Source organism: Nicotiana tomentosiformis, chromosome 5 (genome assembly GCF_000390325.3).
Source record: "Nicotiana tomentosiformis chromosome 5, ASM39032v3, whole genome shotgun sequence".
NCBI lineage: Eukaryota > Viridiplantae > Streptophyta > Magnoliopsida > Solanales > Solanaceae > Nicotiana > Nicotiana tomentosiformis.
In genome coordinates, this window is record NC_090816.1 from 90,939,440 (window position 1) to 90,955,200 (window position 15,761).

Sequence of the window (15,761 nt, forward strand, 5' to 3'; positions counted from 1 at the left end):
TGACAGGCTGGTTAGCAAGTTGAGGTCGAAAGAGATTTCAGTTGTGAAAGTTCAGTGGAGGGGTCAGCTAGTCGAGGAGACGACTTGGGAGACCGAGTAGGACATGTAGCACATATATTCATACTTATTCGGCATTACACGTATGATTCTAAACTCGTTCGAGGACGAGTGTTTGTTTAAGAGCTAGAGAATATAACGATCTGATCGATCGTTTTGCTTTCTAGAACCATATTCCCCTATTTAAGACTTTTCATATGTTCTTTTCTCATTTTATGACTTGCAGGGGCAGTTGGTTTGGATTTGAAAGAGTTGAGGTTGAAATCGGAACACTTAGTTCCGTAACAGTGGCCTAAAGTGGTCAAATTTGACTTAGGTTAACACTTTGAGTAAATGACCTCAGAATCGGAATTTGAAGGTTCCAATAGATTCGCATGGTGATTTTGGACTTGAGTGTATGTTCGGATCGAGTTTCGGGTAGACAAGGAGCATTTCTGCGTTTATTGTTGGAAGTTGGCATTTTGAAGGTTTTAGACTTTTCTAAGTTTGACTTGGGGTGGACCTTGGTATTATCGGACCCCGTTTGGTATTCTGAGCCTGGGAGTAGGCTCGTTTTGTCATATTGGACTTGTGTGTAAAATTTGGTTTCATTCCGAGTTGTCTAAGTATGATTCGCCGCGTTCGGAGTTAGTTGGAAGAAGTTTGAAGTTTAGAAGTTGATTAGTTTGGTTTGGGGTCGATTCTTGGTTGTGATGTTATTTTATGTGTTCTGAGACCTCGAGTAGAATCGAATTATATTTATGAACTTGTTGGTATAATTGGACGAGGTCCCAGGTGGCTCGGGTGAGTTTCGGTACCTTAAGGGTACCAACCAGACCGGTTCTACATGTACTTTTTTCGGTACCCTCCCATTCCCCTTTCAAATTACCCAAATCCCCTACCCCTATCCCCAATCCGGACCGGTACCGGTACGGGTAATATCTTCTCCCCTTAAATAGCCCTATTCCGAAGATATATTTCTCTTACTTAACAATAATTAAGTAATATATTGATTTGGTATAAACATCACTTGCAAGTAAATATTTACCGGTGGTGGAGGCGTCAATAAATTTGCTAACTAGATAAATGAACTTATATTTACTTTATTGTAGTTTCAAGGACATGGTGCGTGCTTCACGTCCTAAATTATCATGTGTATCTTATATTTTAGAACATATAATTTCCTAATTTATTTGTTGCATATGATTGTTTTACGAACTTCTGAACAATTGAGGCCGAGTATCATTTTAGAATTTATCAAATTAATCCACTCAAAATGGGGTAGAGGGAGAATTATTTTTATAAAAAAAAAAAAAAAAAAATTAGAATGGCGTCCAGAATTTGTGAGATTCAGTAGTTACATTTGTTCGTTTAACTTTAACTAAGCATATCCTCCACTTTTTCAAAAGGGATTGTCCCAGTTGAACTTCGGTTGTTAAATCTGTTTTGATTTACTGCGGACTATTTTGCAACTAGGAGTACGAGAAAAATACATCTGCTGTTTTCTTTTTTCTAAAAATTTTTACTTGGTGTTATTTTCCTAAAAAGTGGAGCGCATTTAAGTTGAACACTCAGAGACGTGGTTAATTTGACCAATCAAACACCAATATCATTTCCCTTTTCTCCTCCAGAGTCTGGAAAATTGTCAAAAACTTTTAGATTCAACGAAGATTAGTCAAATGAAGCATTCCTGATGATACACAAGAACTGCATAGCCATTTCATAAACAAGTTCATTTAGATGGCTTTTTATTTCGTTTCTTGGCATTCTTCACAAGAGCATCACAAATCTCCTTTTTTCTTTTGGAGGCAGCACTAATATTAGGATTGACCGAGTTACTGTTATCACCTTTGCTTGTACTCTTGCCCTGAACTTCTAATGCATCCTTGACGAAAAATTTTAGCCTCCACAATGTCAATTCACTCTACAGAAACCACAAAGAGAACTTTTTAAAATATGCAAGAGCCATATATAAAATTCTTGAAAAGGGGATATGTTTTAAAGTCTCATGAAAACCTGAGCATCAATGTCAAGTTCCACCTCTTCTGCCGAGGCTGGAAATAGTGGATTATTTTGCGCTACTATCTCCAGAGCCTTACTAAGATCTTCGGGAGATAACTTCGTGAGAGCTATTCCTAGATTTCTCTTCTCCTCTATTGATATTTTTCTGGAGTTGCCATACACGAGAGGAAAAAGAACAAAATGTTAAACTTGGCCACACAAAGAAACCAGAATCAGATGAAGTTTACACCAGCGGGTATACAGAAAAAGATTTGAGCATGAATAGAGCACTCCAGATGAATAGTGCCTAAAGACAATTTTCTTTTTTCCATTCTGGAGGTTACGTAGAACAGACATCCAGCACAACAGATCTCATGAATTCAGGATAGAGAGACAGATAAGTCGGTAAGATCAACCCAATGCTAATAAAAAGGAGATGCTGGAACCTTTCTACTGAACAAGAAAAAGACAATGAAAAGGTGAAGTTAAACCAACATTCAAATTGGAAGAGGAGCTCTCTCTTTACCAGGAAATTAAGTTAGCAATTGGCCTCACAGACAAAACAGCACACAAACAAGATAAAAAGAAATAATCAGAATCCGTCTCAACGTAGTCATCAAGCTGTTGATCTGCAAATTCTGTTGCCAGCCCAAAACTATCTATTGTAAGTTCAGCACCAAGAGAAACATATTCAAGTTGACCGAGGAGAACTATACCATGTGCAGACAGAAACAATCACTTGGCACAAGAAGAGTAACCTAAACCCAATTGACAAACTAATACCAATTAATCAGTTTCAGCTTAAATCGAGATTCAAACAATTGTTTTACTTCACATCTCCCAGGAAGTTTCCACGCATGTACTAGTGGAGCAACAAAGGCGAAAAGGAACCTGCACTAGAGAAGCCCCTGGCGTCAAAGGATCAGTTTAGATGGCTAAAGAAGGAAAGATTATTTATAATACTGCAAGGGAGACGATTTCCATGCTTGCCTTGGTCTTGGCCACACATAATAGGCTGGCCAGGCTTGTATGGTTTCGAAATTAATGAGGAATGCACTGATCAAAAAACTACTGCATCTATTTCCATTTGTCACTTTCAGGAGCTTCTATACTTGCATATCCCAGAAACGTTCAAGATTTCAAATGAAATTCCAATTTAGTTAGTCCAGAATATAAGCAACTTGGCCCACTGGATAGCAAACAGTTCTAGGTGACCGTGTCTCACTCATACTGGATATATCTGGGAAAAATTAACAATATTTCTAAAATGAGACAGGTATATCCTCTTATTGGTTTCCAAGTTTGGGAATCTCATGTTCTAACTGAGTACTTGTTACGTAGCTACTCCCAATGGAGTTCTATAACAAACTATACTGGATCTTCAGCTTAAAGACTTTTACCAATAATTTTCCTGTGCGTGATGCTATCACCACAGGGTGAGGTGTTGAGAAATATGGCTGGCTCAAGGGACTCTTATCCAGAACATAACTGTTATCTGTTTCAGGAATCATCGATTCAGTTTGCACCTGATAGTAACCTTGCTCACACTAACTTTAGCAGTAAAATTTAGATGTAGCCTTGTACTCATGCAACTCATCTACTTTCAATGATGAGGTAACTCGATGTTTATCTTCATTGTTGAAAGGCTAAATACCTAGATAGCCCCTTAAAGTTGGCACGACTTGTCAGTTAGAAACTTCGACTTAATTACTGACCATCTGAACATTTTTACGCAACAAAAGTGTGTTTCGCGAACACCTGTGTCCATAAGACCAAGCACGTGAAACACCCTTGTGGTGACGTGTCTAATGAACCAATCATTGACTGCTACATGTAACTTTTTAAGGAAAAAGGAATACCATATTGAAAAGAAAACAGAAAACAGTTCCCCCCTTCCCCCACCCCATTCAAATCTACACTCCCCAATTAGGATGCTGAATTGAGGGTTAATTTTTTTCGTAAATGCAATTTTTAATGCATAAAGAAGAAGACAAATACAAACATCTACCAGGGGATAAATGTCTGCAGGCTGCTAGTCTAAAATGCAGGTTTTGAATATGAAATTAGTGAATCCTTCAAAGATGTATGGTTGTACGGGTTTCCAGACCACTTCTTTCTCATTTCACATCCCCTGCCCTCACCCCACTGCCAGCTTCTTTTCAGTTTTTCTGGCAACTTCTTCTCATAAAAGTGAGGAAGAAGAAGGTTCTCAGTGAAAGAGGAAGGAGGTGGTTGAAATTGTTGTAAATCTTACGGAAAATACTTGATCACGAAACTTGTAGGGAATTCTCAAAGCTTGAGGCATGTCGAAGACACTGTCCTTAAGGATATTTCACCCGGTTTGGGTGGTATCCTCCAGGATTCAACAAGCTCTTCTAGTATAAAACTAGGAGCAGAAACTAACAAAAATTCATTCTTGGTAGAAAATCTAGCAGAAGGAAGGAGAGTATTTTCTGTATACTTAGCCTCACAAAAGGAAAGAATGTGCATATATATAGGTGAACGGAATCAAGAGGTTATAATGGGTGAGTAATGGGGTCTAACGGTTACAAATATGGAATAATGATCCATTATTGTATGAAGTAATAAAGGCACAAAATGCCCAATAAAATCAATCTAGACACTTTCAGAAAATATGAATCTGGACGCTTCCTTTTGAAAGTTTGATCTAAAAATAATCTTTGCTTATCTCTTGGTCATTTGGGTGAATGTTGAATAATGACTGATTTTTCTTCATATAACTATGAGTTATTTATTTGAGATCAAACTTTTGCGGAAAATAATTGTTTTGTGGGGGCATACTAAGCCATCATATATTTCTCAATGTAGAAGAGGATTCGAGAGAAATGATAATCCTGCAAAGTCAAAAATAAATTTGACTAGCGGATGATGTAATTGTTGCGGTCATTTCTCAAGTGAATCTTATGGCTAATTTAAGATATTGGGTGTTAGACTCTTGTGTTACTAAACATATTTGTGCTAACAAAGTTATTTTTTGTCCTACACCCAAGTCGAAGAACAAGAAGAAGAATTTATTTATTTTGGTGATTCAAGAACTACTCAAGTTCTTGAAAAGGAAAAATTCTTCTTAAACTCACTTCTGAAAAATATGGCATTAGCTGGGTGATCCATAACTCTAATATTCGGGCCAATTTGGTTCCTGTGGAATTGCTAGAAAAGGTTGGAGTGCAAATTTTCTTTGAGAATGATGAGGTTGCATCAAACAAAAACAAGTTTTTATGGGCAATGAGTATTGTAATCATGATTTATTTGTGTTGCTTACTAATTTTAAAATAAATATTGAAAATGCTAGTACTTGTACTTACTTAAGATATGTGTTTATGACGACATAGTGTCGGTAACAATACATAATTGTTTGGGTGAAACTATATTATTAGCTTGTTATTTATAAGATGAAATGTCTTATGAGGAATTGATAATACTTCTTATAAGTTATGAAAAATATTATCCCCCGACAATAAAATTTATGAAAATGTGGGGGTCACGGTATTTTACTAAAGTTATGTCGAGACGTTTTAAAAGTGATAATATTTCACGTGTGCTTTTAAAATAAATATTCGAGGAGAAGCAAAAGAACAAGAGAGAAAAAAAAATAGATGATGAGTTTTTATACTGGTCTTGTTGAAAATGAGTCAAAAATATTTTTTTATGTTATTTCTTCTCCTAATGCAGTCTTTCGGAAAGAAGCCAGTGTTGATGATAAAAAATAATATTTGAGAGATACCACGATTATGCAAATTGAATCTCTGATTCAAATGGGACAAAATCCGTTAGTGGTTATGTGTTCACCTTTGATGGAGGTGTTGTATGAAAATCAGCTAAATAACTAATAATAGCTGAATTCATCATGGAATCTGAGTTTGTAGCATTGAATTAGCTGGCAATAATGTTGAGTGGTTACAAAACCTCATTATGAGTATTCCGCTAGGAATTAAACTGATGCATAGTGCTTGCCAAGCCATAATGAAGTTTAATAGAAAATATTTGTTTGAGACACATTATGATAGAGTAGCTGCTGTAATATGTGATAATTTTTATAATTGTGGGAAGTCTGGGATGAATTTGGCCAATTCACCGACAATAAGAAACATCAAGGGGAATGGGATTTTTTTTGTCAATTTGAGAAGATCAATAATGATGGTAACCCAATCTATATGATTGGAGATCCCATGAATTAGGTTCATATGGGTAATAACAAGTCATTAGTTGATCAAGTATACACTATTAGTTTATGTCTCTCCTTTGGTGTGTGAATATAGTGCAAATCTGCAAGGAAAGTGAGGCTTTGTGATAAACTCTTAATCCAATTCATATCCTTTATAGGTGGTGTATTGCTCTGCAGAATACACTAGATGATAGTGTGGAGTGGTGCCGCTCCTATGAAATTTCTAACAAAAATTTCTAGAGTACTCATGAACTAAGTTGTTCGGACTCTTCACTCGACACGGATGTGGGATCCGTACCGGAGTTGGTCAATCGATTTTGGATACTTTGACCAAAATCAACGGAGGAATTAGAGATAAATATAATGATTTTTGAAATCAAAACAAAAGGTAGGATGAAATTGAAGAAAATGGAATACCTTGTATATAGAAACTTCTATCTCGGTCATTTTCCTTTTATCTCCTTCTCTGATTCTCCTCTTGATCATTATTTTCTCTTTCTCGAAATACCTTATAAGTTTTACACATAATGTCTCATAATCTAGACATATTTTTACAATTTTAATTTTAGATATTTGAATTATTTTAGTTGAATCCCCGCACCCGTATCCGCACCTAGATCCGTACCTCTGAATCTTAAGATTTATATCATGAAGGATCCGACCTCTAGATCTGCACACGTATCGGACACCCGCACCCGAGTTCGAGCAACTTAGCTCATGAATACCAGGAGCGGCATGGCCTCTTAGCGCAAAACCGTGATAACGACAAAGATTGTGCGGGTATAATGTGATAGATAAGACCCCGGACTTACAAAAGAATTTTTGATTCATATAAGTTCTAAACTTCACCAATTGTTCTATAAGCTTAATCTTATTCTTTCTAGGTCTAGTTCATAGTCCACGAGACACCAGATTCACATTGTAATCATATATAGAAAATCCAGCAAAACTTTTTATTTCACTCTATTCCTTAATACTCTTTTTGAGATATGTGGGAGATTGTTTAGAAAAAATAGTGGATATGATATCTCAAAAGGAATAGAAGGATAGGATAATTGGCAAGTATTCCACCAGGAATATGTTATTTGTTTTGAGCAGTGATAAAACTTAATTTCCGTTAAGATTGTTGTAATAAAAATTAGTTATGGAGAATAGGGTTCAGGGACACAATCTTAGGGATATTTCATTTTTTTCTTATGGAGAATACTACTTATGGAATTCTGATGGACTTTAAAGACGTACGGTAACATTTTCCACTTGATATGTTTTTGCGTAACATTATATCTAAGTGTTAGGTATGCGTAATTGAACTAATACCTCCTCAACATTTATTCTTTCATGCTTATTCTCGTGAGAATATAATAGACACATAAACTTTGGCCTTAAGATGATACATATAATCTAATCTCCTTCTAATTTTATTAGTGTTTCGGGTTGTGCGTTATTTACTGATGCGGATTTGTAGCGTGTTATTATGTATGTGCATTTTGTATTGTGAAAGAAACTGCGCGTTATCTCTTTAGTCTTATAAGTGATGCTTTTGTAGTTCTCTTTATCTTGAGTGTTTTAAATTTCCTCTCTTAAATTTTAAAGATGTAATATGTTTTGAGCAGTGGTAAAACTTAATTTTCCTTAAGATTGTTATAGGAAAATTAGTTATGGAGAATAAAAGTTAGCTTAAGGGGTGTCAAGTACATTGTCCTTAAGGATATTTCGCCCACACAGTGATGAATAAAATTAGGCGTATCCCCAAGGATTGAACAAGTTCTTTTAATATATACTAGGAGCAGAAACAACAAAGATTAAACAAAAGAAGACCCAGCTTAATGAAAGAAAATGAGAAGAAAAGTTTTTCGCTTTTTCCACACACTTTAAAATGAACACAAAGACATTATATATATATAGAGAGAGAGTCCAAAGAAGGTGGACATCTAATAAGAAATTGTTGAAGCCATTAAGACTTTTCAAAATAATAAGAAATATAATAAAAGCCATGGATGTGACATTTTGAAATGTCAATACCGTTAAGACTCTTAATTAGTCAGTTGATTTTGTCAAGAAATAATTTTTAAATCTCATAATTATTGGCATGCAACAATCAAATTCATTTTGACAAAATTAAATTCAAAGTCATACAAATTATCTGTTACAAATATTAAAAATATATTCAAAATAATTAGTATAATAAAGACACATTAACATGATATTAAGAGAATGAAACTAAAAATAATTTTGATGTCATATTCAAAATCATGTCTAGGTTCATTCTCTTAATATCATGTTAATGGGTTTTTATTATACTAATTATTTTGAATATATTTAATATTTGTAGCAAATAATTTGTATGACTTTGAATTCAATTTTGTCAAAATGAATCTGATTGTTGAATGCCAATAATTATGAGATTTAAACATTTTTTTCTTCACAAAATCAACTGACTAATTAATAGTCCTAACGGTATTGACGTTTCCGTAATGTTTTAAAACGTCACATCCATGGCTTTTATTATGTTGATATTTCTTAATATTTTGAAAAGCCTTAATGGATTCAACAATTTATTATCAGATGTCCACCTTCTTTGGAATATATGTATATATGTTCATTTTAAAGTGTGGAAAAAGTTAACTTTTCTTCTCATTTTCTTTTATTGTGCTGGGTTTTCTTTTGTTTAATCTTTGTTATTTCTGCTCCTAGTTTATACTAGAAGAGCTTGTTCAATCCTTAGGGATACGCTTAATTTTATTCATCACTATGTGGGTGAAATATCTTTAAGGACAGTCCCCTCAATCTAACTTTTATTCCCCATAATGACTTTTTTTACAACAGAAATGACCCCCAAAAAAAGAACAAATAATTCTAAGTTATTCACACGCTCAGATGCAAGTGAAAAGCACATATTTTTCCATGTCAGCATGAGGTTTTTACTACATATATTTCTGTCGGGAAGAGGTGTTTAATTGGACACTCACAAAGTTAAAGTGTCTACTTGACAAATCGTGCTAACTACAAGGGGCTATCTAGGTATTTGGCCTACTTGGAATGTATGGGAAGAACATGAGTTGGCTTATGTCGAAAATTTCAAAAATAAGAGCCACTTAATCAGTTTTTTTATTAAATAGAACAGACACCTAATCATGAAATGATAATTTAAAATTATATGCAAGAAACATTCTACCAGGTTTTCTTTTTCGGGCCTGCCAGATGTAACAAGATTAATCTTTGAAGCTATCATTCCAGACAAAACCTCAAATCCTGGGAGAAGTCAGGAGGCAGCAATCCTTAAAAAGAGAAAACAAATAGAGCAGATAAAAGGTAGCACTTATAGATTTGAATCTGAGTCATCCAAACCTGCATCTTGTGACCACCATCTCTCTGAGTTCCTCCAAGTGTGTATCAGCTTCATAAAGCTGTGACAAAGTTGGGTAATTCAGACTCGAAAATTCATAGGCCAGATCAAGCTCCAAAAGAGAGATAGAGGACATTGTTATGAATTTTCAAAGCTTAAAGCAAGCTTTGAGGGAATTACTGAACCATCACTAGTTTTGAGCCAAAGTTAAGCTTCAAGAGTAAGTTTTCTTTTACCTCGTTGCACAGATCCCTCGCCAATTTGGCATGAGCGGCCTCCTGAGCAAGCTGCATATTCAGTTGAACTTCTGCTTCCTCCTCTTCTCGTCTTTTTTCCTGAAAATAAATGGTTAGAGTTAAGAGATGATCATGCAACATTTACAGATAAGAATTTGGAATATTGCAATACAAGGATCATGATATAACGAAATTAAAGGGAGCCATACCAAAGAACTAACGTCCAAAGTAATAGTTACCTCCTCAGTAACTTTTGGCAAAAGTTGCAACCATTTCTCCTCAAATTTTTCCAATAATGTTTTCGCCATTCGATGAACATCACTCTTTTCATCATTGTACTTCATTGCATTCTTGAACACCAGTCTAACATCAGCAAAAATCTCTCTGACGTGCTTATACCCGGCACCATCCCTGGCCTCCATTTGGTTCTTTATTGTACTGAAGTCCATGGGCCTATCAATAATCTGAAAGGCAGAAAATCAATTCAACTGCATTGTAAACCTTAAAAAGAAATGTCATTATTGCCGTAAATGGATCCAGAAATAATAGAGACTTGTCCAGACAAAAAACAGGTAAGATAAGTTAGAACATGTCCGAGACTTCCAAGAGAAATTCCCCCATCCCCAGCATTAAAATTTAATACTTTGCCTAGCAGATAACAGACATACGAAAGTAAGCACAACAACAACAACAGTAACAACATACTCAGTATGATCCCACAAGTGGGGTCTGGGAGGGTGGGGTATACGCAGACTTTACCCCCTATCTTTGTAGGGTAGAGATGTTGTTTCCGATAGACCCATATTGTAGAAAGAATCAAAAAGGCTTTTAACTTATGTGGGTAAGCACATAACTGAAATCCATATTGTAGAAAAGAATCAAAAGGCTTTTAAGTTTACAAAAAAAACAGAACCAGAAAGTTTTACCTCATAATAGTCATGCAACCCAAGTCCTTCAACATCAACCGGCTGCATAAAAGGCCAAGCCCATTTGTGCTGAGTGATCTGGCACAATAAAGAACAGAAACATACTATTACTATAAGGTATCAATCAAGACCTCAAAAATTATCGATAGAATGGGAACTGCAAATATTAAGTATTGCCTGGCGCAAAATTGTGCCAAACTGGCGCATAAGCTCCTGCATCCTCTTAGCCGCAGCGGCCTCTCCACGTGATGCTTCTAGTTGTAGCTTCTTAAAGCCAGGAACATGTTTCTCCTTATCTTTGTGCTTCCCTGAAGAAGTATTCTTTGAAGTGTTTGGTTGCTTTATACTTGCGTTCAAGTAGAACTTCTCAACTTCATTCACTCTTTGTTCAAGCTGAAAGTTGCAGCAACTAGCAGTTAACTCACACAAAATATTATGGAAAAAGTTTTTATACAAGAAGCTAAAGTTATTGATGCACCATTGGATGATCTAAAGTTGCAGGGATTCTAAGCAAAACTTAAATGGTAGCAGTGGCAGAATTATTATCTGCTAATGATTTTCAGTAGACACGGTTGTCAAAAGAAGAAACTAGAGAATTCATGAAAGTCAAAGTTTTGCAAATATTGGAGGTAATTAGAAGTTTGTAAAGACATGTTTTTTTCTAAGAACATGACAGAGGGACCATGGGCTATGACTCCTAGATAAGTACCATTTATGTGCACCAACAACAAGAATTGTTGTTGTAAAAAGCAGCTTATTGTTCTCACTTACTATTTTTCTACTTTGTGTCCTTTCCATAAAATAAAGCTTTGAATTGATTCTATTGTGTTAGTAACTTATAGAACCCGCATAACAAGCCTTGGAAGAGGTCTTGATGTCAAACCATATTCAATAAACTTATTTTTAAATGCCTAGTCATTTCAGACTCCCTTTGATAAAAATAAACACCTTCAAAGGCTCTTCAAGCTTACATAACTTTATACATCATAAATATGACACTCCGTCAATACATAATAGAGTATGGATGACCCTGAAATTCTAGCAAATTCGTGAGCTGTAAGTTGTCCCACATCGGTCTCTTTATATGGTCTTAGGCAATCCTCACCTCATAAGCTATCTTTTGGGGTTGAGTTAGGACCCAAGGTCCATTTTCTTTACACGGTTGATGAGCTGAGAATTTTACTCAAGAGTCAATACATTCCCTGCTACCACGCCCAAATAATATCTCAGCAGGAGGCATAATAGTGGACAGATAAGGAGAAATGAAAGTAAGCAACAATGTCTCAGGTACCACAAACAAAAAAACAAAAGAGTATAAGACACTGTATATCATGATTACTTATCGTACTTAGAAAACAGGAAGAAATAGAGAGATATGAGAATCGCATAAGATAGAAGTTCTCACTTTTGTTCAAGAAATGATATGTACCTGATCGACTTTCATGACTAGCTCATCAACACTGCATCTAAAACCATCCACTTCCGCAGCATTACCTTGTGGTCCCACCTTTTCCAAATCCAAATTGGATGCATCTACACCTTCCATCTGATAAGAAAACAGAATTACAGTTTCTCGCAAACATCACAACTAACTTGCTAATTCCTTGAGCTAATAGGCAATAATAGCATTAATTTTCAGAAACTTATCACATTTAGTACACAAGGTTGCAGATGCATGACAATTCAAAAGCAAGCAATTCACAATATTCCTGAAATCCATACTCTGTACATAATTTGCTACTTCGTCCCAATTTAGGTCGTAGAGCACCAGAAGTGCATTCAATCAACCAATCAACAACGCTTCGATCCCCATAACCAGAAGTGCATTAGTTATGAGTATTATAACGGAAACACACATGTTAAGCATCATATCCTTAAAAAGAAACAAACACACACGCGCGCGCGCTAAGCAGCTGCATGTTACAAGTATATTGGTAACCGCTTATAGTCAAAAAACAGTATCCGGTGAACAGAGACACATTTAGCTGTACATATTTTGTAGAAGAATAAAAGAGAAAATATTGTAAATTTAGCTTCCGATGGACGACTTTTCGCACTTGAAGGATGATCATGAGTTCTAAATAAGGTAAATCGCCTAAGCTATTCAGTTCAGTTCGCACTCGCACAAATTGGCGTACACCTGTGAATGATGAGGAATAGGAGAGTTGTACCTTTTAAATACGGTAACCGTCGGTGTGGAGGGCGGTGGAGTTGCTACGAGCTGAGAACGGCTGGAGGAGTGACGGCGCCGGCGAATGTAACGGTGGAATTAGAATGGCAATACTTCCTTGTTGCGGCGTTGCCGCACTGCAAGACTTGTTAAGTACATCTAACGACGACGCAAAACAGTACTTTCTTTTTCTTCACTTTCCTTCTTTTCTCTTTCTTTGTTCATCTTCAAGTTTGACCCCCCAAACCTTTTTGAAAGATAATTTTGGCCCACCAGCAAATTGTACTTGTAGCAATTAGCAGATTTCTATTTGGTACGGTCTTCCACATTTAAAACTTGCCTACAACTGCACCTAATATGCACATCAAATTAGTAAGTGCATGATTGTTTATTCTCTTAGGCATTGTTATCTGATCGAGGGAAAAAAAATTAAAAAAGCTCGATTATTTTCTTCTTCTTTTTTTTCAGTTTCAAAATCTACTAATCTAATATAGTTAATTTCCCTCCTCATCACATAACTCACATCAAGTCTCTACTCTTTAGCTAACCTTACGGGGTTAGTTTTCGTAGGAATAACTTTTCTTTTTCAATCAAAGATTGATGGAGTAATTGAGACTCAATAAGTTCAATACTAGATGCTCCTTTAGGCGCCAATGAGTTCTTAACTCTTTTAAACCTTTCAAGGCCCCCGGTCGTGATGGTATGCATTCACTTTTCTTCCAAAAATACTATCATAAGTGGGTAATAATATCACATATTTCTACAACTCTGTTGTTGAGTCCTACAGGATCCATCTTGAAATGAATATTACTTTCGTGTATCTTATTCCCAAATGTGCCAATGCCTCCATCCTCAAGAATTACAGACTCATTAGACTTAGTAACACCATATACAAGGTTGTCACTAAAATCATTATAAATAAAATCAAACTTTTTCTTTCTTCCATTATTGAACATAGCCAAGTCAGCTTCTTTTCCAATGGAAGAGTTGTTGATAATACCATCATTTTATAACAGTATATCACTTATTTCAAGAAAATAAGAAAAAAGAATACTAACATGATTTTAAAAATTGACCTTGAGAAGGCTTTTCATATGTTAGAGTGATCATTCATTAGGAAAACTCTTCACAACTTAAACGTTTCTAAGAGTTCTATCAATGTTATTATGTTATACATTTTCTCCAATTCCACTTTTATTATTGTGATTAGAGGCAGGACTCATTTCTTCCACCCCTTTAGAGGCATCAAACAAGGGGACCAAATATTAGTTTCCAATCAAGATGAGCACCCTTGGCCTTAGAATATCACATTTGTTCTTTGCTTGTGACCTTACACTATTTTCTAGGCCAATGGTGAGAACTATGATACTGTCATTGCCACTCTAAATGACTTTAACAACAAGTCCGGTCAGAGGGTAAACTATGTTAAGTCTAAGATCATCTTTTTTTTCTCACTGAAAACCTAAGCATACCACATATTACTTTAATACACTTTCTATTAAGTCTATCTCCAGCTTTGGCAAATACTTTTCATCTTTCACAAGAGGCCTATCAATAGTGACTTAATGATAACATGCATACTTGGCTTGCTGGTTGAAAAACTAAGTCTCTAAGCATGGCTGACAAAACTAGTCTTGCTAAAGCCTCCCTAGAAAGTATTCCTAACCATATGACGTAATATCCTATATTACCTAGTCATATTACCAATCAAATCAATAAGATCTAGAGGAAATTCATTTGGAGTACTACCACTAAGAAAAGAAAATTGTATCTCATTGTTTGAAGTACAATCACTAGACCTAAGGATAAAGAGGTCTAGGTATTCAGAAATCTTAATGCAAAAATAAAGTCATCCATGTAGGATTACTTGAAGGACTTTACAACAAAACTGACTCACTCTAGGCTAGAGTCCTTTTTTACGAGCACTGCTTAAGAAGTATTGTTTACTCGAATTTGATTATATTATATGATTCCATCTTCGATTTTGGCATTTAATTGATGAATCTAAAAGAAAAATTGGGAGGTTTTTGTCTAAATTTTCCTAAAGTGAATAAATGAGTTTTGAACATTGATTCAGAGTCGATTTGAGTAAAATTAGTATGGTTGGACTCTATTCGAATGTGTTGTCAGAATTTGTGAGTTTTGTCGGGTTCTGATATGCGGGCTCATGTTGACTTTTTGGTTGATATTTGATTAAAGATTCGACCTTTATTGTTTGGGTTTGCTTCATATGGCATTATTTGATATTTTTGAGTTGCTTTTGGCTAGTTTCGAGTCGTTCGGAGATGATTTGTGCGGGAGGGTGCTTCTAGTGTATCGATTTGACTTGTTCGAGGTAAGTGTCTTGTCTAGATTTGTTGGAAAAATTTCCTAATAAAATGATATTGTTTTCCATATGCGGGGATGATGCATATATGAGTTGACGAGCGTATATGCATGTGTCAGGGTTAATCATGCTTGGGGGTAGATTATACAATTCTTTGTGCCTTATTGGACTATGTGATTTTCTTGCTTCATGTTTTACTTGACTTCTAAAATAATATGGATATGAAATTCAATGCTAGAAACATGATTTAGCTTATTATAACTTGATTAAAGTTGACAGAATCTTTGTGAAACTATTAATGTACTAAATTTGGTCATCACTATACCTAATCACGAATACATGTCTATGATCGTAACTCTGAGGTACTTGGGTTCCATACTTGTGTTGAAAAGCATGTCTGAGCTTCTGTCGAAATACTTGAATAATAGGATTCTTGAGGTTTATTGAATTGTTTATTGGATTGAGAGCAGTGACTAATGTTCATGTGGTGTATTTGCTTATCCACTCTACTGTGCTTGTCATTGATATAGATGT

General features: G+C 35.4%; 1 protein-coding gene across 2 annotated transcripts; it reads right to left on the minus strand.

Annotated features, from left to right (window-relative positions):
* Positions 1–1,678: 1,678 nt before the first annotated feature.
* LOC104104643 (transcription factor GTE6-like) lies at positions 1,679–13,127 on the minus strand. Of its 2 annotated transcripts, none has more exons than XM_009612785.4 (9): positions 12,903–13,127; positions 12,161–12,277; positions 10,909–11,124; positions 10,732–10,809; positions 10,045–10,269; positions 9,806–9,904; positions 9,572–9,630; positions 2,053–2,203; positions 1,679–1,960 (listed from the first exon to the last, which is right to left on the minus strand). In XM_009612785.4, exons 2-9 carry the CDS (start codon positions 12,275–12,277, stop codon positions 1,769–1,771), a joined length of 1,137 nt encoding a protein of 378 aa, XP_009611080.1. In that variant the 5' UTR covers positions 12,903–13,127; the 3' UTR covers positions 1,679–1,768. The 2 variants fall into 2 exon arrangements, with proteins under 2 accessions (XP_009611080.1, XP_009611079.1); XM_009612784.4 differs by having other exon boundaries at positions 10,015–10,269.
* Positions 13,128–15,761: the final 2,634 nt, after the last annotated feature.